This window comes from Zootermopsis nevadensis, unplaced genomic scaffold (genome assembly GCF_977971745.1).
Source record: "Zootermopsis nevadensis isolate Lab colony 2312 unplaced genomic scaffold, Znev_1.0 Znev_ptg000004l, whole genome shotgun sequence".
NCBI classification, from domain to species: Eukaryota; Metazoa; Arthropoda; class Insecta; order Blattodea; family Termopsidae; genus Zootermopsis; species Zootermopsis nevadensis.
In genome coordinates, this window is record NW_028259136.1 from 6,015,081 (window position 1) to 6,037,963 (window position 22,883).

A 22,883-nucleotide genomic window follows, 5' to 3' on the forward strand; every position below is an offset into this window, starting at 1 on the left:
AACAATTCGTATCTTATATTTCTTGAAATTTGCGCAGGTTACGGACCAATACGATGAGGGATGATGTGTGTTATGCAGTGAACATATGTGAGCCGTGGAGGTTGGGTTTTGAGTGTGAAGTAGGAGCAGTGTCCGAAAATAATTTTATAATGAAAATCAGTTTTGATGTAAAATTCTCTAGAGAATCTCAGTTTCAGCATCAGCGATATTGTCGTGTTCTTAAAAATGCCGTTTAATTGAGGAAACTGTGCTGCTAATATGTCAAGCCCAGAAATTTTGTCTGAAGTAAAAGCTGGAGAGGATCTGTTAAACAACACATTTCTGACTGGAGGTCCGGGGATGGGGTTAAATTTAAGAGTCCATAGAGTGTTGCACATTGTTGCTGGGATCGTAATGAGGTGTTGGGCTCTAGCAGGTGCAGCAGTTCTTGCTTGTTTACTACTTTACTGGGCTTACGGTGGTATTTTGGCATTTCTGCTGCTTTGTTTTGCCACGACAGGTGAGCCTTGGATTAATAAAAACACTTTCAAAATCTTTAATAAATGTATGAACATCCGTCCTGTTTATTTATCTTGTGATTGCAGGTATTTTATATCATACAGAGGACAACCTTCTTTACCACCCTGAAATGCCAGCACATTCAAGAGTCTTTGTTCCAGTCCCTTCATTGTTTGGGCTCCCGTATGAAAATGTTTTTGTTCGAAGTGCAGATGGAACATTACTTCATCTTTTTTTCATTCGCCAACCAGGTGACCAGGCAGCTGAAGCACCAACAATTCTTTACTTGCATGGCAATGCTGGGAATATGGGTCACAGGTATTAAATTTAATACTGTCAATACACGATAATGTATAGAAGCATTTTGACAACGTAGAGTGATGTGTCCTACCTTCTGATGCCCTAGTAATAAAGTCGTGGCTTTCTTGTAAGAAAATCATGTCTGATTTACATCATTATAATACAATATTTATTTTTTTCCAAATATATTAGTACTCAGCACTGAAGCAGAATCATCTTTATATATTTTACAACAAATACATATTCTGGCATATTCTTACATGACTTCTGCTATTAACTGTGTTTTGAGTTAGGCAAGGAAGTAGTAATACCAAGATGTTTTGTGATTGCAGGTTGCAAAATGTCCTTGGCTTTTATCAGTATCTTCAGTGCAATATTCTTATGTTGGAGTACCGTGGTTATGGACTGTCGCAAGGTTCACCTAGTGAAGAAGGCCTCTATATGGATGCAAGGACAGCTTTAGACTTTCTGTCTTTGAGACATGATGTAAATCATAAGGAAATTATTGTTTTTGGAAGATCTCTGGGTAAAGTTGTGCAGATAATTCTATTACACATTTAATGGCACTGAAAATTGAGTCTATCGGATGCTAATTATATTACTGCTTTCTAGGTGGTGCTGTTGCAATTGATGTGGCAGCTCGGCCGGAGTATGCTTCAAGAATTTGGTGTCTCATTTTAGAGAATACGTTCACTAGTATTCCTGATATGGCAAAAGTGTTGATTGGTTGGCGAGTTTTGCAGTATTTGCCTCTTTGTTTCTACAAGAACAAGGTACTGGTAATGTTGTGCACAACTTTTTATGAATCCTTTCCATTCTTATTATCAAAGTTCAATGTAATTTTATTTGTAACAGTTTTTGTCAGTGTGGAAGATGGCACACCTGGCTGTACCTACAGTGTTTGTGTCCGGCCTGGCCGACACATTGGTGCCCCCACGCATGATGGTAGAGTTACACCAGCGATGCGGCAGCCATCATAAACAGCTGGTGCAGTTTGATTCAGGAACACACAACGAAACATGGACTAACCCAGGTTATTACCAGTCACTAGCTACCTTTCTTCAAGATGCACGTATTAGACATACAATACCTCCTTCCACACTTGCACTGAAACCCATGTGACAGGCTGTCTCCTGGTAGACTTCACATGCAAAAGATTACATCTTCTCTGGTATTATTTTACTTTCATAGACATCCGAGTTCAGAGGTGTACATGCAATAGTTACGAACAATATAGTGATCTGAAATTCCTCTATTGGTTAAAAGTGAATATATCCTTGGTATAAGTTAAAAGCAGCATAAGAATTCAGCATCAGTATCACTAATTTGGAATCTCTGCCATGTGAGGTTGAAGGCTTCTGTAAACACTTCAAGATATTACATCATATTGACTGGAGTGATCGTTCAACATTTTTTAATTTTATGCAAGAAAACTTGGTAATACACTAAGCTAGTCAGTCAGAGCTCCAGGAAACTCGTCTTTAATGTGATTATGTCATTTCTTGATGTTCCTGATTGCACTGAACACATAAGGCTGAAATGTAAAACCAGTCATTTTCAGTGGTTGTGAAATCAGATGTCCATAATACATTTAAAATATTCAGCACCCAATTCTGTCCAACTGTACTACAATAATTAAATATTACAAAATGAAATCCATCCTATGAAACTTTAGTTTAAAATATGTAGCAGTGGTTTTGCTGTCATGTTTGCTGTTGATCTCATAAAATCCTATTTCAGTAAAATAAGAAAACATATCTACCAGTTGATTTGACATGGATAAAACTGGCATATCAATCAAAACATTCCGGCCATGTTTCAGAATTGTTAATGGTGTACGAACTCTGGAAGAATTGATGTATATGTTGCTTTTTATATAAGCACTGCATTATGTAATGGAAAAATATTTTTAGCTACTTTTTAGCTGATCCTTTGCTTAAATATTAATGTAGTGCATGAAAAATTAACTCTGTTGTTGGTAAGGATGAAGCAGTGATTGGCGTTTCTTGAAATACTGCTTTCATTTCTGGTGACTAAAATTACATATTCTGGGTTTGCAGAGTAATGAATGAATGATACAGATTATTTTGGGAGAGAGTTTTAAAGCTAAATGTTAATCAGTGTTTCAAAGTGATATAATGAAATGACTATGTGAATAAGCAAGCAAAAAAAAAAAGTCTTATTGTTGATGACTTGATTCAATTTGATTGCAGCTTTAAAAATGTAGACAATACTCATTATTCCATTGTGCCTCTTGGAATTTGCACCAAAATATAAATTCTGCATTACATGAATACTGGTATTGTATCAGACATTATTCATTGTCTAAAGTAAATTTGATATACATGCTTTGGGAGTAGATTCTACTCCCATCTTCAGGTGTTGGTTTTTTTTTTCAGACATACATGTCACTTTCCCTATATAAGTGGCAACAGTTGGGATAAAGCCTTGAACATTAAGAATATTAGGTTAGTACGTAAATCACTACAGAGCTGTAATAGCAAATATACAATACCTCAGACAACAGACAATGTCCACGTAAAATAAGTTCATGTAATGGATAGAACATTATCATGTACGTTTTAGAGAATTATAACTTCTGTACATTTTCAGCCTAGTTGTGGAAAAATCCACATATTTATTACAAATTATAATTTCTTAATGTGCTTTGCTCACTGGTTGATTATTTCTTGATTGTAATAGCTCAAAAACCATTGTTATTTAAGAAGCCAGAATGGTTCCTAAATATATGTGGAATCATGCTCACTTCACACAATTCAATAAATGTCTGCTGCTACAGAAATGTATTTCTTTCTGTGTGTGTGTGCTGGTGATATGTTTACCTTGAGATCTTTCTTAGTCCTGGTATGCTTCTATAGTACCTTCATATATTTCAATAGGTCATAGACTTTTTCCTGCCCAGCTTTTATCAACTCTAATTGATATGGCCTGCCATACTAATTCACAGAACAAAGATATCTTGTTAATATTTGCTCAGATGGTCAATAATTCTCTGCTTTAAAAGTTTATTACCATGTTCAAGAGCCCACAGTATCCCCTATCCTGAAACAAATCCAATAAACATCCTCATAATGGAAGCAGCAAGGAACTCTGAAACACTTGTAAACTTCTACTAGAGTACACAGTACAACAACCCAGAAGACAACCATTTTCACCCTCATACATTATTTCTTTACAGTCCATCTAAATATTAGATTCCCATTATGCCTAGGTCTTCAGAGTGATCTTTCACCTTCAGGTTTTCCAACCAGTATTTTGTATGATTTATTACTTGTTCGATATGTGCCCCATGCGTAACTCCTTCTATTACAACTGTATCAAGAATATTAGAGATTTTACTGCCCATCATACAATTAAGAACAAAACAATTATTCAAAATCCAATCTACACTGTACTATATTTGTTTAGATTCATTGTACAAACATTCATACAGAAAAGTACACATTTAAGAGGGAACACATTTCTACCTGTACAAAATGCCTCATATACAGAAGGAAAATAAATCAATCTAATGGACAATTACAGTGAAATACAAATATACTGGCAGTATTTCACCACAAAACTTAAAACTGTAATTTAAAATTCATGAAAGTATAAAAACATATTTTGTATCTTTCTTCCTCCTGATATCATTTTTCATTGAACTGTGTTCCATCTACAATCTGCCAGAAATCTCTTATATACCTCTGGAATTTAAAACTCCCTTTCTAATATATTGAGCCATGATACAGAATCTAAATTACAGCTATATAAAGTTCATTGCCATGGAAACTAGGAACAAAACCTTTCACTGCGCCTATAATAAATTTGCATGTTTTATACAGCATGTAGAAAAGACCAATAGAAAAACAAAATCTATATACAGATATTTGATGACATCATCTGTACTGTGCATACAATTCATACCAATACCCATTCACAAATCTAGTAGAGTTGATATGATACAACAGTCTTAAAAACTGGTATATGCACAAAAATTAAAATAAATATAAATTTAAATATAGTTACATGGCTAACTAAAGTATACAGAAACAAATCACTGAGTGAAGAGATACAAATTGCATCAGGATTTTTCCTTATTGTCTGTTCCATAACAGTTATCCTTACTCTAGTAATTCTTGCTAAATTTATATCAGTACTCCTTTGACATAAGTCTCCATCAAGTGTCAACTTTGCTACTTTCCTACAAAAAGAGTAGATATGGCTGAATGTGTGGATGATCTCCAGCTATAAAACTCTATGCCAAACCTTGACCACTTTTGTGTACTGTTCTGGATGTGAAGCAGTAATCGATACTGACTAGACTAAAATTCTGAAACAAGAATTGGCTTGGTAATGGTGAAGTGAAGGTCACATGTAACCCAAAATAGCAGACTAATACAGTGTAATAATACCAACAGTTTCAGTTTTCTTAAATGAGACAAAAGCTGAAGGAACTTGTATGGATCTAGTCATGTTGCCAATGATTGGAAATTATAACTAAAAATAACAAGACATTGAAATTCCCACTAAAATACACAATTTCATTGAGACAGAAGTGAAAACAGTAAATCAGGAAACCATAATAACTAGTTACATAATGAATTTTATAATTTCTAGGATTTTAGGTTTAATTTTATAACTTCTCAAAATAAAAGGATAGCATACTTTTGAGTTCCAAATGTCTACTGTTGCCACAAGACGTATTTTAAAGAATTTAAATTAGGACTCTTTGTTTATATTACGTACCATCAATAACTGATGATAAACTTTTGTAAGAAGCTGTCTCCCACACATGGGATGCCAGCAAAGCAGTTCATATTACTCGATGACAAATTGCAAAATTATATCCTCATTCTGAATATTATAATCACAAGTTAAGAATAGTTTTTTCTTTCTTTCTGATTCACAAGCTAGTGATGAAGAGCTGTAGGATGAATAAAATACTAATTTAAACCCATTCTGAGGCATACTGTCTCTTCAGTTGGCATTCACCTCACCATTAAATGGAAAATGAAATTAGAAACAGTTGGTACAGTGGTCCTTCATGTCCAATAGATACTCTGTTTAAATCCTGACCTGGCATCAGCAATCCAGAAGTTTCCCATAGTCAGTCCGAATAAATAAATATGAGGGCAGTGCCCGTACCGTCAAAACTGGTCATGACAGATTTATCTATTAGTCCTCTGAAGATCAGCTTTCATTATCATTCAGCATTACAAAATCTAGACTGTTGATAGTTCATAAAATCAAATAAAAAAAGTGACAGTTTAGTTGATAATCTTTCTGATAACTGCTTCAATTCACAATTTACATATGATGTTATTGACAACCAACTTCTACAGCTCACTGCTGAATACATGAATTAAAGTATTTTGTTTGACAAAATAATCGACTCCAAATTTACCACACTCATCTTCAAGTGTATGATTTCATGGGATCATTCACAATAGGTATACACAGTATGTCCCACAAACCCACCAGGATTAGAAAGGAAAAATTCTGATCATCTTCATTAACAGTATTTCAGATATAACAAAAATATATACTTTAAGTGTAGCCAGCATAGGTAATACTATTATGAATGTAAATATTATGACAGGACCTTACATAACAGGAAATAAGGAAACAGCAAAAGTAGAGTTAATTGAAAATCATGTCTTACCAGGTACTCACACTTACATTCACATATGGACAAGCAGCAAAAACATCTGTCAATGTACAGTACTAAACAGAGTGAAAGGCAACAGAAGAGAACTGTCAAGCTGTCTATGGTGGATGTTCACGAAGTTGCACATTCTTTGTCTACCACAGCAATGGAGGGAAACAAAGTTAGGCAATTCAATGTAATTCAGTACTTGATGTTGAGTTCGTTGTTCTTTAGGAAGAATTTGTAACAAAAGAAGGTCTTCAAAATGGAGCTGCTGATGAAGTAGGCAAAATAGCAAAGCAAAAATTTTTAAGAAGTACACATGCTCAGACATGAGTTGGTTAGTTGTTCAAAATCTTTGGATTTATAAAATACCTCTGTCTAAACATGTTGTATTTCACACTCATAATATCCTATGGATTATACAATATAAAGACTAGCATAAACAATGTTTTTTGTTTAGTATTCTTGAAAAGTATCAGGCAATAATCATACTCAACGCATCTTATAATGTTAAAAGAGTATTATGCCTCAAGTACTATTCTTGCATGCTTGACCCTCGTAGGTCACTAATGATAAAACTCTTTTTTGTCTCAGTCTGGAGCCAACAAATGCACTATTACACATGTTCATACTTAACACGAATGCTGATAACATTCTACTCTTACAATACTGGTCCCTAATTACACTCACACCAGAAACTCATTAAAATGCATGCAGCAGTTTACCAACACAACACCGAGTTCTGAGTACATCACATTTCAACAAACAGCCTACCTTGAAGCAGTTAAATCAACACACACAGTATCACAGGTAAATTGGGGAATGAGACATTCAAATAATATAAAACTGAAATATCTAGTACCTGTTTTATTCCTTAGGCTTAAGTCTGGGCTTGGTATGAGAATGTTTCTGCTTAGATTCAATCCCTGCACGATCTTCCTAAAACAACTAACTGATATCATCATTCCCTTTGCTTTTCACTAGAGGCCAGAACCATTTTATAAGACACTGCAAATTGGTTGCCACTTAATTTTCAAACAGCCACTGATCAATTCATAGTCTTCATTTAGGTAGCATAGATCATGTACAATGACTTAAGGAATAGCTCTTTTAACAGAAATTTGAGAACATAATCCACAGTGAACAAAGTTTCTGAAGAAACCTACCCTGATGGCTTGCACGCATAGAATCACTAACATCACAGCTGTGCAAAGATTCAACATTCTTGCACTTTGCAAGAGAATTGCAGTTTATCTCACTGTACACATTATCCTAGTATATATTTATATATATCTGTATATATTTCTTACTGCTTCTGTACAATTAACTTTGTTACACTGGTGTGTGATGCAAGCTGTACAAGAAATTGCTCAACAAAAGCTCTACTGAACACAATACAGAATATCCTGTTAATCCAAAAATCATTAAATAAAAAATTGCATTTCAGTAAATATTGCCATAAAAGTGGAATGTGCCTAACATTTTAAAATTGGAACATAATGGCTGTTAATCAAAAAAAGAGAGGAAAATGGAAAGGCAAACTTGTCCCTGTGTTTAATTAATCACCATGCCAATAAGACATATAGGGCAGTGGAATCATATCTCCATACAATCTGAACCTCAGCAACAGATGGATGTCAATAATTAGCTTCATATCCCAGCCACTGTTCTTCTGCACAAAAAAGCCCCTTGGATTGGATAAGAGGCTGGGGAGAACCCAGACCTGGTCTGGACACAGTAGTGAGAAGAATCCCTGCCGCAGCCAGTAATTGCAAAGCTGGGCATGCATTTGTAAAGGAAATATTGAAGAAAAAGTCAAAGCAATTATTTAGGCATATGAATTATGATTACACTGAGGGTTTGTTCTCAATATAAGCATGTTCCACAAATATCTTCATTGTCCACAAGCTCAAAATTGAACACATTTATGATGTACTGATTCTGTTCTCATTCAATAAACATTTGTAACAGTATCATCAATTTAGAGGCAATAGTGTGCACTTGCACAAGTCCATTACACAATGAAATGCTACACAAATTTTCCAATGAATGAGAAAATTAAAATGCTTAAATAAATATAACATATTAAAAATTGATCCAAATGAGATAATTTTGTTAAAATGCTGTTTCTAAATGAGAAATTTACTCTCACTCAAATTACTAGTATGAAACAACATGGATTAACAAGGGTACACTGTACAGGGCTGAGTCACCTGATCTACCTCTGTACTGCGTTGATCACATCCCTCACAGTGTTCTGCACTTCGGCACAAAGTCGTGTATTATCTGTTGAATTACGTGCACCAGCTGAACGAAGTTGGCGTGCTTGGCTCTCAAGCCGAGTCAATAACTCAAGAAAGTGGAAGCGTGCATGAGGAACAATGCTGTCAGCATATCCTACACAAGATGAGTGGAACAAACCGACTTTATCAGACAGCTGAAGCCAACTACCTGCTGACACAGCAGATGCTGACCTCAGAGAGGTTAAGCTAGTCTCTAGAGCCTGGGATATCTCCAGTACACTTTCTCTCTCCCCGCCACCTACCCGACTTGCCGGTGCTACAGATCCTTCCTCTTCTGTTGCAACTTTGGTCTCACGAGCCATAGAAGGCGGTTTTGGTAATGTGGGAGTAGCATAAATAGCTGCCGAACCAGCAGGAAGCTTTGATGCCGATAGTACAGGTTTTGTGGCTTTCACAGGTGGTTTTGTAGGAACCACAGGCTTCTCATCTGATGGAACAGGAGGTGGGGGCCATACCCTTGAACCCCCTTGTCCCTTATTCACTAGCTTCCCATCATCTGGCGATGACCCTTGTTCCTTTACTCCTTCATCACCTTTCACTTTGTCTTCCTCTTCAGCAGTGCTGGCAGTGTCTCTGACCTTACCAGGAACCTTGAGAGCCAGTTTAGGACTCACTTGTCCAGCTGAACCTGAGCAAGGTGGGATGTCTCCTGATGTCTCTTTGCTTTCCCAAAGCTTCTTAAGGCTACTGATACTTCCTGTACTGCGTCGCTTGTCATCACCCTCTTCAACCTTTAACTGCGTCCCACCTCCTGTTCCACCATCCAGGCTGTGAGCGCTTACGGTGCTGTCCCTTTTCTTTGATATATCTTCCTCCTGCTGATGGTCTCCGTCTACACTCACACTGTTCCGCCGCCTTTCCTCTTCTCCTCGCCTATCATCTTCATCTTCTCTCCCTCCCTCACTCCTTTTTCCTAATGTCACTACTTTGTCCCCACTGCTTTCCACTTTCCTCAACCTGGATTTGAAATCAATAATAGATCCTGCATGGTCCTCACTCTCATCCTTTGCTCCAGCCCATTTTGATGCTGGCTCAAACTTCTTTAACTGTGCTTTGAAGCCTCCCAAGGTAACCCCATCTTGTCTACCTTGCCCAATACCTTCTGGTTTAACTCCTTCAGATCCTCGACTTACTCTCCGGAGATTAGCCTTATAGTCCACTGGGGAAGTTGGACCCTTATTAGGATCTGAAGAACTATTGTTCGGAGGAGTATCAGGTGTTGTATCTTTCAGATCTTTCTTAGATGAATCAGAATACTGAAACCCCTCAGACAGTTCTGATACCAGTTGAACAGCTGGATCCAAGGAAGAGACTGAGCCTGCTGTTCCTGTTGCATCACTTACAGGGGACTCCTTTATTCCTGCTCGACCAAATTTCAGATCTGCCCTTTCTTTAATCTCTGCAACAAGCTTCAATTCCAGCAACTCCTTCATGCCAGGAAGAGCACTTTTTGGCACCTTGTTATTCACCATCTTCTTCTCTATTTGTTCCTCAGATGAAGGGCCAGCAGTCTTATTACCTACTGTGTTCTGTTGTTGTGAGGTACTGGACTCTGCAAGAGGTTCACTAGGAGAGTACATGGTAGGGACAAGATCACTACCAGGTGACATAGGGCTTTTGGTCTCCAGGCTCGGTGAAGTCAAGCTACGACTGGAACGTGGTGGGCTCGGAGGTCTGTCACGTGGTCTGCTTTTTGAACTGCGTCTACCACCACCCTGAAGCTGCACTGCTGAGTCATCATGATCACCGCCAGACTTGGCACTGCTGCATGAATCTGTTGAAGGTTCTCGATGGCGAAGACTCACTCCAAATCGTGAGCTTGCTTCTTCTACTGATGGTTCTGTGTTTCGTACATCAGCCGTACGAGAGGAGCCTGGGCTGTCTTTGTCTGGGTCACTTTGCTGTTCCACCATCAGCACTTGTTCAGGTTCAGCATCACCCTGGGCCTGCCAGCGAGGAGAAGGCTGATCAAGGCTTGAGCTATGCCCGAACTTTCTCAAACTACGAGGAGACGTCACAAGTCCTGAAGGTTTGTTTCCACTAGGTCCTGTCCACAAGCGTCTTCTCTCAGGGCTAGGGGATGCAGTAATGAGTGGTGGGGGTGGTTCTGGAGTCAGAGGAGGACCATCATTCAAGCTGTCAAACTCTTCAGGGGGTGGGGGAAGATCAGCAGGTGGTGGTGGAAACTCCAGATCAGCAAGGCTAGGCTGCAGGACACGTGAAGGACTTCCACCACGAAAAGATGAAGTGTTGGGAGCAGCTCGGAATGTTCGCAGACTGCCACATATTTCCACACCATGATTTCTAACACCTGTGCGTGGACGATGCAGTTTCCCAGCAGTCGGTGAAGATGGGGCTGGCGGATGGTGGTGAAAACCTCCTACCACACCACCAGATGAATTACTACGAATCATTTGTGGCTGAGTGCGGATGTTGGTCCGCGGGGACACTGATCGATGAGGAGCCAGGTCCGACACTCCCACCGGTTCTTCGATGCAGTCTTCCTCTCCTCCATGAAACACTGTTCCTTCCATTTCCTGTCCAGAAGTCAGCCCACTTGCCCTTAATGACTCCAAGTATGCTCCAATACGAGCTCCTTTGGGCAGTGTGCCATAACGGTTAATGGCCCGTTTCACATTTTGCACCTCCAGTGCTGCAACCTGAACCACCTGCAACAAGGCCAGAAATAAGAAGGCTCATAAAAAACAGAATCTATAAGCTAAGTACTATAAGACTACATTCAGGTGCTTCCTAGAAAGCAGATTAATCATGACGACATTTGGGAACTGTTGTGAATGAAAACACCACCAGTGACTACAGCAATTAAAACTGTGTGCGCGCGCGCGCGTGCGTGCACTCTTCTTCCTTTTTGTGAACTCAAACTTGCTAGAAAATCTCCTGAACATGTAAGATGCTAATTAAAAGTGGTGGAGTCAGGAGCCAATAACAACTGCTGCCTCGTTACAGGTCAGCGGCAAACAGGTTATGCTTTCGTAAACCTGAATGGTACATACAGACAATAGAAGGTCCAATAAAACATTTTTCAACTCAATCCAACACGTGAAGGTGTTTCTGAATATATTTAATGGTCACAATCTAATTTAACTGCGATATCACTACTGAAAATAGAGAAATCTACAGACAACAAGAAAGTGGAGCAACAGATGTTTTGTTGAATGGTCCATAATAGAAGTGGTCTCTGTCAGAGTAGTTCTTTGAAATCTCCTTTATCACAGTGATAACACAGCATCAGGCTGCAGAGGTTTCCTGAAATTTTGGAGAACCCATCTCCATTATAAAGATGAAGCAACTCAGTAACAGCTTCAAACTGATAATATTTATAGTTCCATACCATGATACTCTGGAAAATTCTGTATTCTAAATGGCGGGCATTTGGCAGATTGGAACTTAGGTTTATTTTAAGGGAAGCAGCCCAGGTACCTGAACTACAATCCACTTCTACATTCCTTACACATCCACAAGTGTGCTGAACAGTCACTTTGCATTGATAATGAAGACAGCCAAGTTATCTAAGATGTATAAAAACCAGCATACCACGCAAGGTGGCATCACTACAATGTGAAGAAAAATTAAAGTAACAGTTAAAGCCAATATTTATAAAAAGGTGGACTGAATTATTGAATTACTGGCAGTGTTAACTTATTCAAGGAAACTAATACACTAAAGCTATAACAAGAAAACTCAGGTGAGTTATGATTGTGTTATGATACTCATGAATACCTTTGTAAACAAGGATGTCAATGTAAAGTAAGTATGAAAGGATGTTGAATGACTATAGAGAAAATATGCTTTCTCAATGACTTCAATCCACTTTACCTTCTGTGTAGATGCTGTGTCCTTGGGAGGATAGGTTCGTGACTTTTTTCCACGCTGTTCAAGACCACGATTCCCCATGATTGGTACACGTTTGAAGGAGCTGGTTGCACCCGGTGGAAAGAATGTGCCAGTCGGTGCCTCAGAATATGAGTGAGCCCCAGAATCATCAGTGTCAGGAGTTTGATCCTGCAGATCACTCTCACTGTCACCTTTGTTACTAACTGTCAAACTCTGAAGGTCTCTTGTAATGCCTGAAAAAGCACAACTGCTATGCAAATTAAATTGTTTAATACACCACTGAGTTGCAGTACACCTAACACTTGAACTATCAACTGAAAAGCAACAAAATGCATTCTTATGTTGGAAAATAATATATGAAAAATATTTACATTTAGTCCAAAGTGGTTATTTGTCCAACTATTTCTGCACTTGCATTTCCATCTGATCCTTCATAGCCTTGTAGGATCTTATTTCAAAATAAATATTTTGATACAAATGAGATTTCTATGACTAAGATTAGATTACCAACAAAATACAAACTTTTTAGGTTTGTCTCTAACTGAATAATATCAGAATCAAGAAGTTGTATTGTTTGAAATAATGGAAAATCTGGGCAGCCAGGTTACATGAAACTCCAACATGAACTCTGAAAATATCTCATCACATACATAACAGAATTTTAATTAAAAATTTAATGCCCAAAACTTCTAAATTAAATACCAGCCCTAAATTATTAGAACATATTACTAATCACAACTACCACTTTGACTTAACAAGACCAAAATTAATTTTCAAACAACATCCAGTTTCCATGTTAAATGTATCTAAAACATTTCGAACAAACTTCACACAGTTCTAGGAGGAACACGTTGAACTGTATACATCACTTCAATATGACAAGCCATTCCTTTACAGAAACTGACCAGGCAATTATGATTTCAATTAACTTACTAATAAGGTGAAAGAACGCTGGCAAAGCAACCGGAACTCTGTAATTCCTTAGGGGCACAGAAAACTTCTATCTGGTAACTAAGCAATTTGAAAAAAAACTAATACATGTCATCTAGCAGTCATAAATTTGATTACTACTGTAAACACATTCACTGCCGGGCATTTAAAAGCAGAGGCTTTATTTGAATAGACAAGTAAACACAAAAGCAAAATACAATGGAGCACAGAAAACTCACATCTAAAATACAAGATTGGTTAATTCTGAGAAATATGAAAGGACACCATATTCATTTTTGAGGCAGATGAAATACAGAGGAAAATTATAAGAATGTTTCCAATAGGATTCTGCATCTGTGTTTCTTAACACCAAGTATTTTGTGCAAACCTTGAACTATGTAGTGGAAACGTTATAAGCCATGGTTTATGACAACACTGTTCTCCAGTCATTACATTGTGTGAGCATCTCTTGTGGCAATATTTAAAAGATAAAGTATATCAAACATATCCATACAGACCAACTCAAAAGGAAATATTTATCTGGGCACGCATATGTCCTAAAAATTTTCATGTGAACCAAAATTGTTTAGATAAAGGGAATACATCTGAGAAAATGTTTTTATCACACTGTTACATGAATAATAAGTAAACTTAACTATGATGCTGATTAATCTCACAATGACCACAGATAAATAACTAAACAACACATCAATCATGAGCAGGAAAAAGGCTATGCATCTGGCACCAAACAGTATCCACGTACAAAGTAAATGAAGCAATTCAGCTTTCTATACTTTGGTGTGAAAAACACCATGTGGAGACCATACTGCAGTCAATGCTACTTCCATTTCACAACTAAACTTACTCATGCATTCTCATTTTTAATAGTTTTCTACATAGTGCAGTAATCTATAGTATACTTCAATCTGTCACCTCCATGCAGAATAATGCACAATTCAATGCATCAATCTCAGAAATAGCTTTTGTAAATGTTAATGTTGACAGCTTCTGTAAATTCTAAACCACAGGTAAAGAATTTATTGGAGACAATGATTGTCTGGCAATCATGCAATAACAAAAGCTGAAGACGGACATCTACGCAGGCAGCAAACAAGGAAAACACCAACCAGAGATAGGAAGCGGGTTGGATACCTTCAAATATCTTATCAATACCATTTAAGTCCGAGGAGTCATCTTGGTTTTCTGTGTGGCCAAGTGGGTCATGGTCTGCGCAGGTGCTTTCACGGAATGAACTGCAAGATGAAAGCAGACTACACGAGGTCAATGTACCTGTCACAGTCTGCTCAAGACTACAACATAAACACAAGTTCTGTAATTTATCCTTACATAAACAAGTAAAAGAAGCACAGTATGTTTGAAACTGCATTCACATTATAGCTGTCAGATACGTACTTCATATTTTATTTTCTGAAGAAGTCAATTTTCTGACTTAAATAAATGTCACAACAGCCACTGAAATTACTTAGCAAGACCTCTCAGTTTATTCAATTATGTTTTATCAACTGCAGAGGTCATACAGCAATGAATGTAAGAAAGAATGGATGAATAATGATGTGTAAAGGACATCAAAGCAGTTATAGCCTATATGAAGATAAAATCCTGACATTCACATGGGGAGACTGACAAAGACCACATAAACCTAAATCAGGACACACAAGTCTCCAGGCCTAGAACTGAACATAGGGCTTATAAAATATGAAGGACGAGTGCTCATCACTTGACGATGACAGCTGGTTTAAAATTCTGTATTCAAATATGAAAACAAAAGGCAACAAAACAGATCTTACACACACAAAATTAGTACTTTAGCCCATTCAACACAGTCAAATCAGGAGAGAAAGTGAAATGACTCAACATAAGTACTTCATTACTCGGAATACCAGACCAAGTGGGAGACAACTTGAGAGCAAAAGACTAAATCATTATCTACTTCACCCCTCCATGGTAACCAACCATAGCATTTACCCAATAAGTTATATTCTTAATCATTCAATTTTGGTTACTACGAGAGAACTCTTTGCATTTTAGTGAGGAAAAATATGTCAAGCGATAAGATAATTATTCAAAAACCATACACACTGATGATTTGATAACAGCCTTCAATGTAAGCAACATGTCTGACTGGCATACTGTAGAAGAAAACTTTAAAACATTACTTTCAGTCTTATAATTACATGATAACAGTCACTGCTTGTATAACATCATAATCAGCTGATTACTTCCTAGTTCTAATAAAAAAGCTCGGACTCTCAATTGATTAACTGCCAACACTCGCAACCTAATTGGAGTCACTCTTCTGCACTGATTGGACTAAGCTGAACTGACCGAAAGACCTGTCTTCAGTATGTAATACCTACACCGACAGACTGCACAAGGTTCTTTTTTTTAACAATATAATTTAAATCAGTTCACTGCATAGAATCACTCATTTGACTTAATTCATTTGTGATTCCCAAAGGCCAGGGTGGGCACAAAATCCCTTTGATATTCAATACATCCATTCAAAATAACAAACCATCTCTACAAGACTTATTTCAAAAGATGCGAATTAAATGATCTGCAGAGAAATCCTACCTGGTACGTTTTGGTGGGGCAGGTGCCTGCTTTCCTTTCCTGTTAGTGGGCCGTCGCATTTGCACCAAGCTACTTTTAGTAGTGCTAAGTACTGGGCCACCAGTGAATGTACTAAGTTTGCTCACTGCACCATCTGATAAGCAAGATGTAAATCACTTAATATTAAATACGCAAGACAAATTTTTGTTTCACCACCAATAACAAATAGTACACATAAATTTATTATGATTTCTTGACATTCTTATGACATGTGGGGGGGGGGGGTGCATTTTTAAGAATGTGACGCTTTCCTAAATTTTGCTTCAGTGCCATTAGAATTAAGAACTTATTTGAAGATGGCTATCTTCTGGGTTGCAGTGGTGGTACAAATTTGCCAATGTTCCAAAGGTCCATGTTGAATCCATCATCAGGGCAATGAGTCAAATTCCTGATGATGGATTTAGCAAGGTCCTCTGAAACTTTGGCATACTTCTACTACATTACGCAATGCTACAACCCACAAGACAGCCATCTTCATACTCAATGCCACGAGAACCTTAAATCCAACCTATTTAAACCCAAACAAAGTGTATTAATTTACATACAGTGAATGCTCACCCCCAATCATTCCAGTGACTGCCACCTGTTCTGACATCACCACTAACCCATGAATGTTCCCTGTGCTGCCTGCATGAGGCTTCTTGTAGGCCAACTGAGGAGTCCCACTTTCCTGAAGCTGTTTCTCTACCTCTGTAACATGTACAATTATAACATACCAGTTCTCTATTCATACATACTCCATGCTATTCATTCACTCACTACCATAATTTCCACTTCATAACACATTTTCAGCCCACAGTTCAACTATTTAAATATATACACACCCACAAGACTCCAAACACCAACAACCCACATCCTGATGTAAAGCATGTGCTTTTGATAAAACAATAAATATAAAATATTACATTACAGCAACTACGCAATGATGTGACTAACAAGAGAAAATACAGTGAAACCTCTATCCATCGTTCCCGGAACTATCGTTTTCCCGGATGCATCGTCCGTTTTGTTCGGTCCCGAATACATCCCATATAAAATAATGTTACATTTTCCCGCTTCTATCGTTCCTCGAACTATCGTTTTATCGCATGGATCGTTCAAAAATCTTAGTCCCGCCCCACAATTTTCCCGCAATGATCGTTTCTGAGAATTTAAAATGCTGGGTTTTGAGATAAATTAATACCGAAAGACGCACAATGTTTTTGGAATACACAGTAGCGATAACCTGTTATGTCGCCCAACCAGCACATTCTTTTGGAATGAGGGTCAGCGGTGCAGGGGTGATAGATGGAGTAAATGGCGGTGCTCATTGTCAGAAATTTTACGATTTTAATTAGGGTGCACTCATATTTCGTTCCAGCGATGCCAGATGGCATGTGCAGTGTGAATTTCTTCACAAATGCTTTTATTACAAGTACAAAGGAAAGGCTGGCGGCACTTTTCATTCTTCTGATTCATCTCGTTTCCAGCGGTTCAGGGTCTTCTACAGCTACGTTTCGTTGAGTTCGGCAGTAATAGTATTTCCATTCTTCCTGTTATTGTCCGCAAAGGGGGTTGGAGTGGTGAGGAAGAGGAAGACGACGAATGCGAGCCCGAAGCTTTGCCGAGTTTTGCCGAAGCACACGCTGCATTGGCGAAAGTGAAGTCGTTCTTTTATGCGCTTAATATTAGTGAACGTGACGAAGAAAACATTTTGAACGTGGAAAGTGCTCTGTTTGGTCTAAAACGTAAAGTTTCAACAAACCAGTTGTCCATTAAAGACTTTTTTGGTAAAAAGAAGTAACTTTGAAAGAGAAATATTGTTTTTTTTTAAATTTTTAATGCTTTCCCGCATCTATCGTTTTCCCGCATTCATCGTTTTTGTTTCCCACCCCCGCCGAAAACGATGCATCGAGGTTTCACTGTATATACATTTTTGGAAGCCAAATCCAGTCAACATACGTGAGGCAGTCAAAAAGTTCCCGGAATTGTGGTATAGCACTGTAATGGTAGGACATATGGCAACGCTTACCTAATCACCTTCAAAGTAGGTCCCTTGCGCGCGCACACACACACACACACACACACACACACTTGCTCCATCGATCCTGCCATTGTTGGAAGCACCGGCGGAAGGCTTCGTTCGGAATCTTCCGGAGTTTGGCCATCACATTCGACACATCGCTGGTTGTGCAGCAATTCCTCGCCGAGAAAAGCATTCCCGTCATCACCCAACCACCATACTCTCCGGATCTCGCTCCGAGTGACTTCTGGCTGTTCCCTACTCCGAAAATGGGCCTCAACGGGACGCGTTTCGCAACCATGGAGCACATCTAATCGAATGCGACGGCCGAACTCCAGAAGATTCCGAACGAAGCCTTCCGCCGGTGCTTCCAACAATGGCAGGATCGATGGAGCAAGGGTGTGTGCGCGCAAGGGTCCTACTTTGAAGGTGATTAGGTAAGCGTTGCCATATGTCCTACCATTACAGCGCTATACCACAACTCCGGGAACTTTTTGACTGCCCTACATAGTATGATAGTATTAGCTAAAATATTTAGCAAACAAGTGTTGAGTCAAGAACTGTGTCCTTCATGATCATCAGATTTAATCCATATGATTTTTATTTATTAGCAACACTTAGAGCAAAATACATGTGAACAATCATCATTCCCTACATTAAATAAACCATGACATTTGAACAACTTGTTGCTTCAAAATAATATCTCTGTTGTGTGTCTAGAAGTATTTTTTAAAACGTATGCCCAACTTAAAAGCAGAGATAAGCGTTCTGAGACTCAATTACAACAAAGACAAGTTGTGCTGCAGCCTCATGGCAAAAGCTCTCAAAGTGATATGAAAATATAAACACACAAATCTTATTTATTTAGCAATGACAACTGATCAAAATATTTTTGGTGCTCACAGATACTACTGTAACATTTTAAAAGCATCCATTCCATCATAGCATTAATGCTTTACGATTTATGAGATATGTGTTTGTTTGTCACATTATATTGCCATAAGCTACATAATAACTTATTTTGCAGCATCACAGTTGCGTGGAACTCACGACTCACCTTCAGTGATGCTGGACTCCTGAAACATATTTTCAAGTGAATGGTGTATCTCTTGAAAGGTGGGCCTGTCATTAGGGTTCCACTGCCAGCACTGACGCATCAGTTCATATATTTTGGGTGGGCAGCCAGGGGGGCATTCCATTCGATACCCCTTTTCTAGCATATGATACACATCTGTCAGATCTACTCCTGGATATGGTGACATTCCATACGTTGCTATTTCCCAAAGCAGAATTCCAAATGCCCACACATCAGACTGAAACAGGCATACAAATTAAAATGTTTACAGAAAAACCTGGAAAAGAAAACTGAAAGAGAAGTTACTGACAGTGTATGGAACAAACTGGCTAGTAGCAGTTCTATGTTTATGGCATTGATCTATTAACCAAAACACATTAAGACGAACTTACCAGCTACAAATAAGGTGGTTGGTGGGGATATATGTATATATATGATTGTGTCTTCACAAGAAACATAAATAACGTTATCTAGGACTGCCAGTCTCCAGGCCTAGATTTGAAAATTGGAAGTCATGAACAAAAAGCAGACATGCTGACCACTCAATTGCTATGTGTGCAATACATAACTACTGGCTGCTTTATTACTATGAAAAGAACCCCTAGTACCCATTTTTAAGAGGTAAAAAGAGCTTTACCATCAGATATAAAATATGAAGCATCCTTTCAATGCCAAAATATTGTCATCAGCGGAGTTTCCATCTTTTTGGAACCTTCACTATAAGAAATGCAACACTACTAAAAAAACTTATCCTGTAAATCAAAAGAGGAATTACGTATTTCTATAGTTCAACATAAACATAAAAATCAATACAATTTAACTGCAGACTGTCACATACTTTGGTAGAGAATTTATTGTAGGCAAGACCCTCAGGAGCAGTCCACTTGATAGGAAACTTTGCACCGGCGTGTGCTGTGTATGTGTCATCTCTCATCAGACGCGCTAGGCCAAAGTCTGCCACTTTCACTAGGTGGTTCTCCCCCACCAAACAATTCCGTGCTGCCAGGTCCCTGGTGCAAAAAATAACAAATGAAGCACAATAATAACTGTACAAGTTCTAGATAACCAACAGATTAATTCTTGCCTATTGCTCATTTGATGTCATAACTGAATAAACCAAAGATTCTGAAAAATCCCAGCGAGTTTATATATGCACTTCGTCTCTAGTACCAGTGATGGATAATTGTGAGTGCACAATATAATTTTAATTTCCTTACAAGTTCAGCCAGTCTGAAGCCATATTTATGACAAAAACAAAGGATCATGAACATGGCTTGTCTTTACCTATGGATGAAACTGCGACTCTCAAGGTAGCTCATGCCGCTGGCAATCTGCGTCGCTATGTACATGAGAACCACAGCATTGATCTGGTCCTTGTTCCCATTCCGCAGGTAATCCAGTAGGTTCCCTTTGCTCATGAATTCTGTGATTATGTAAAATGGTGGCTCTCGTGTGCACACACCTGTCACAATGAAACAGTAACAATGGCAGCCAAGATTTCAATCTTACTTTCCTATTCAAGAGCTCAAGATGGGGATAATGTGTTCCTCCAAAATGTTAATATCTACCTACATGTTCACATGGCATTACCACCCGAAAGACCAACGCTGACAATACCTAGTCATACAGTGTAAAAAATCTGTAACACTGTCAACTTGAATTTAATAAGCACACAAACAACTATTAACACTATAAAGAAGACACCATTGCCATACGCGTTTCAACCTTAAAAGGTCATCATCAGTGGCATCAGGGAAATCCATTCATTTAATTAAACGGCTCAAACTTGATTTAGAAAATAAATAATGAATAGGATATTTGACAAAAAGTATTATAAGCGACACTGCACCGAATGTTGTTATTCATAGGAATAGACTCTGCACTAAGTGTACTGTACATATTTTTTCAAGTATGTAAAACACATACCCAACAGTTGTACTAAGTTTGGGTGTTTCATTTCCTTCATGATGGCTGCTTCTTCTAGGAAATCCTTCAGAGCCATTGTGTCTTCCTGCGGGAAACAAGAACAGTGATCATAAACACCAGACAGCAGATTAGTTTCAAAAACTATAAAGGGAAGAAACTTGCAGAACAGTTCTACAAGAAACAAATTTGGTCCAAATTTAAAACTTATATGTAATTCTGGTGCCAGTAAAATTACCTAGAGCAGTGGTATTCAACCTGGGGTACGCGAAGACATCTTAGGGGGTACGTGAAATTTAAAAAAAAACATTATTTTATGATAAACACTGAATAATCAGTAATGTAATTTATTTAATTTATTTTAGATGTAGATTATATACTATGTATAACTTGAATTATACACCAACAACTTTGGGAGTACAAAGTTGAAGAGAAATTATATTTGGGGGTACACGAACAAAAGAGGTTGAACACCACTGATCTAGAGTAAACTTGGAACTTGCAGCTTTCAGTCTCTTGGAATGCAGTAGAGAATCTCTCTGGCACATGCAATACACAATACAACTCAAATAAACTAATATATAACAAACCTCTTTTCTCTGTTGTAATGCCACAAAACACCTAAGATAATGCTCTGAAAAAAGTTAATACTAATCAAACCCATCACCTTCTCGTCTATGCTGATAATGGGTAGGAGAATACGTTTCTTAACTCAGAAAATTGCATATGAAATGCTTTTCATTAATACAAGACCCAGAATCCTAAGTTAGTAAAAGCACTAACCTTTAGGGTCTTCACTGCTACCGTCACATTGTAGCGTTTCCAAACAGCCTCATATACATCACCGTACTGACCGCCTCCCAGCTTATGCCTCATCACAATGTCAGTGCGGTTGATTTCCCATTCATCTGGTTCTGTAATATAATGCAACGTCCACCTGTTATCTGTAAGCGTCCCTGTTATACCTGTATCAAATCTTTCTGTACTGTTGGTATTTAGCTGAAATATATTTAACCTTATTCAGCTGAGCTTTGCAATAACAAATGTTTTGTTTGGTAGGCTGCCACCACTTAGTGTAGAAAGGCCACAAATAGCTTCATCTGTCAAAGGATACGAGAAGTGACTTCTTTTCCAGCAATACTAAAAAACAAGGCAGAAGAGACCAATGTTCATATTTGAGATACCTTGTTTATGGCATGGTAACGGTTAAAAATTCATGAAGATAAATCCAGTGTTTCAACAGGTCTTTTAAACCAAACATTCAGGTCACGTATATGAAGAATGAAACACACGCAGTGAAGTCGGCAGATGATGATAATAGGAACCCACCTGGACTCAGAGCGAATACAGTTGGTTTGTTGTGTTTTGGTGCTGGGTACAGAAGCTGGGTGATTAGACCATCTGAATGCATTGAATGGTGATGAACTAGCTCTGCCAGAGTATTGAATTTACTTTCAGTCGTCACATATACCTACAACAAATCAGAATGACAAACTTCAAGTCTCTGTCTTCATTTTTATGAGACAGTCTCTATAAAATCATCAGCAACCAAACATTGTTAATAGCAAACAATTTCATAATACAGATATTACTTTATCGCTTCACCATTTATATAACATGAATTAGTAAAACATGCATAATAAAGAATTTGTTCTGAACATGTGGAAGTTTGGGAATATTTATCTGGACAGGGAAGGACACAAAAGGGAC

At 38.0% G+C, this 22,883-nt stretch overlaps 2 protein-coding genes across 13 annotated transcripts in view; one reads left to right on the forward strand and one right to left on the reverse strand.

The window, feature by feature from the left end:
* Positions 1–72: 72 nt before the first annotated feature.
* On the forward strand, positions 73–3,601 carry Bem46 (abhydrolase domain containing 13-like protein Bem46). Its single transcript, XM_022061820.2, has 5 exons — positions 73–499; positions 585–816; positions 1,131–1,324; positions 1,411–1,571; positions 1,654–3,601. The coding sequence occupies exons 1-5, from the start codon at positions 259–261 to the stop codon at positions 1,918–1,920; spliced, it is 1,095 nt and encodes a 364-aa protein (XP_021917512.1). The 5' UTR covers positions 73–258; the 3' UTR covers positions 1,921–3,601.
* A 596-nt stretch (positions 3,602–4,197) lies between these two features.
* Abl (tyrosine-protein kinase Abl) overlaps positions 4,198–22,883 on the reverse strand; it is a 49,167-nt gene continuing 30,481 nt past the window's right edge. For 7 of the 12 annotated variants that reach the window (XM_022061808.2, XM_022061801.2, XM_087342997.1 and 4 more), the window contains 11 exons: positions 22,503–22,644; positions 21,957–22,087; positions 21,177–21,261; positions 20,535–20,712; positions 20,089–20,260; positions 19,233–19,488; positions 16,732–16,863; positions 16,135–16,267; positions 14,692–14,849; positions 12,592–12,842; positions 4,198–11,423 (listed from right to left, as the gene is read on the reverse strand). In XM_022061808.2, coding sequence (XP_021917500.1) covers positions 8,670–11,423; positions 12,592–12,842; positions 14,692–14,849; positions 16,135–16,267; positions 16,732–16,863; positions 19,233–19,488; positions 20,089–20,260; positions 20,535–20,712; positions 21,177–21,261; positions 21,957–22,087; positions 22,503–22,644 — 4,392 coding nt within the window. In that variant the 3' untranslated portion in view covers positions 4,198–8,669. The remainder of the gene's footprint in view (positions 11,424–12,591; positions 12,843–14,691; positions 14,850–16,134; positions 16,268–16,731; positions 16,864–19,232; positions 19,489–20,088; positions 20,261–20,534; positions 20,713–21,176; positions 21,262–21,956; positions 22,088–22,502; positions 22,645–22,883) is intronic. The other 5 variants (XM_087342993.1, XM_087342995.1, XM_087342994.1 and 2 more) reach the window with 5 other exon arrangements.

Excerpts from the sequence above, each read along its gene's own strand:
- Bem46 (XM_022061820.2), top strand. The coding sequence starts at position 259 with ATGTCAAGCCCAGAAATTTTGTCTGAAGTAAAAGCTGGAGAGGATCTG. Across the intron at positions 500-584 it reads GCTTTGTTTTGCCACGACAG|GTATTTTATATCATACAGAG; the intron begins GTGAGCCTTGGA and ends TTGTGATTGCAG. Across the intron at positions 1,572-1,653 it reads TTTGTTTCTACAAGAACAAG|TTTTTGTCAGTGTGGAAGAT; the intron begins GTACTGGTAATG and ends TATTTGTAACAG.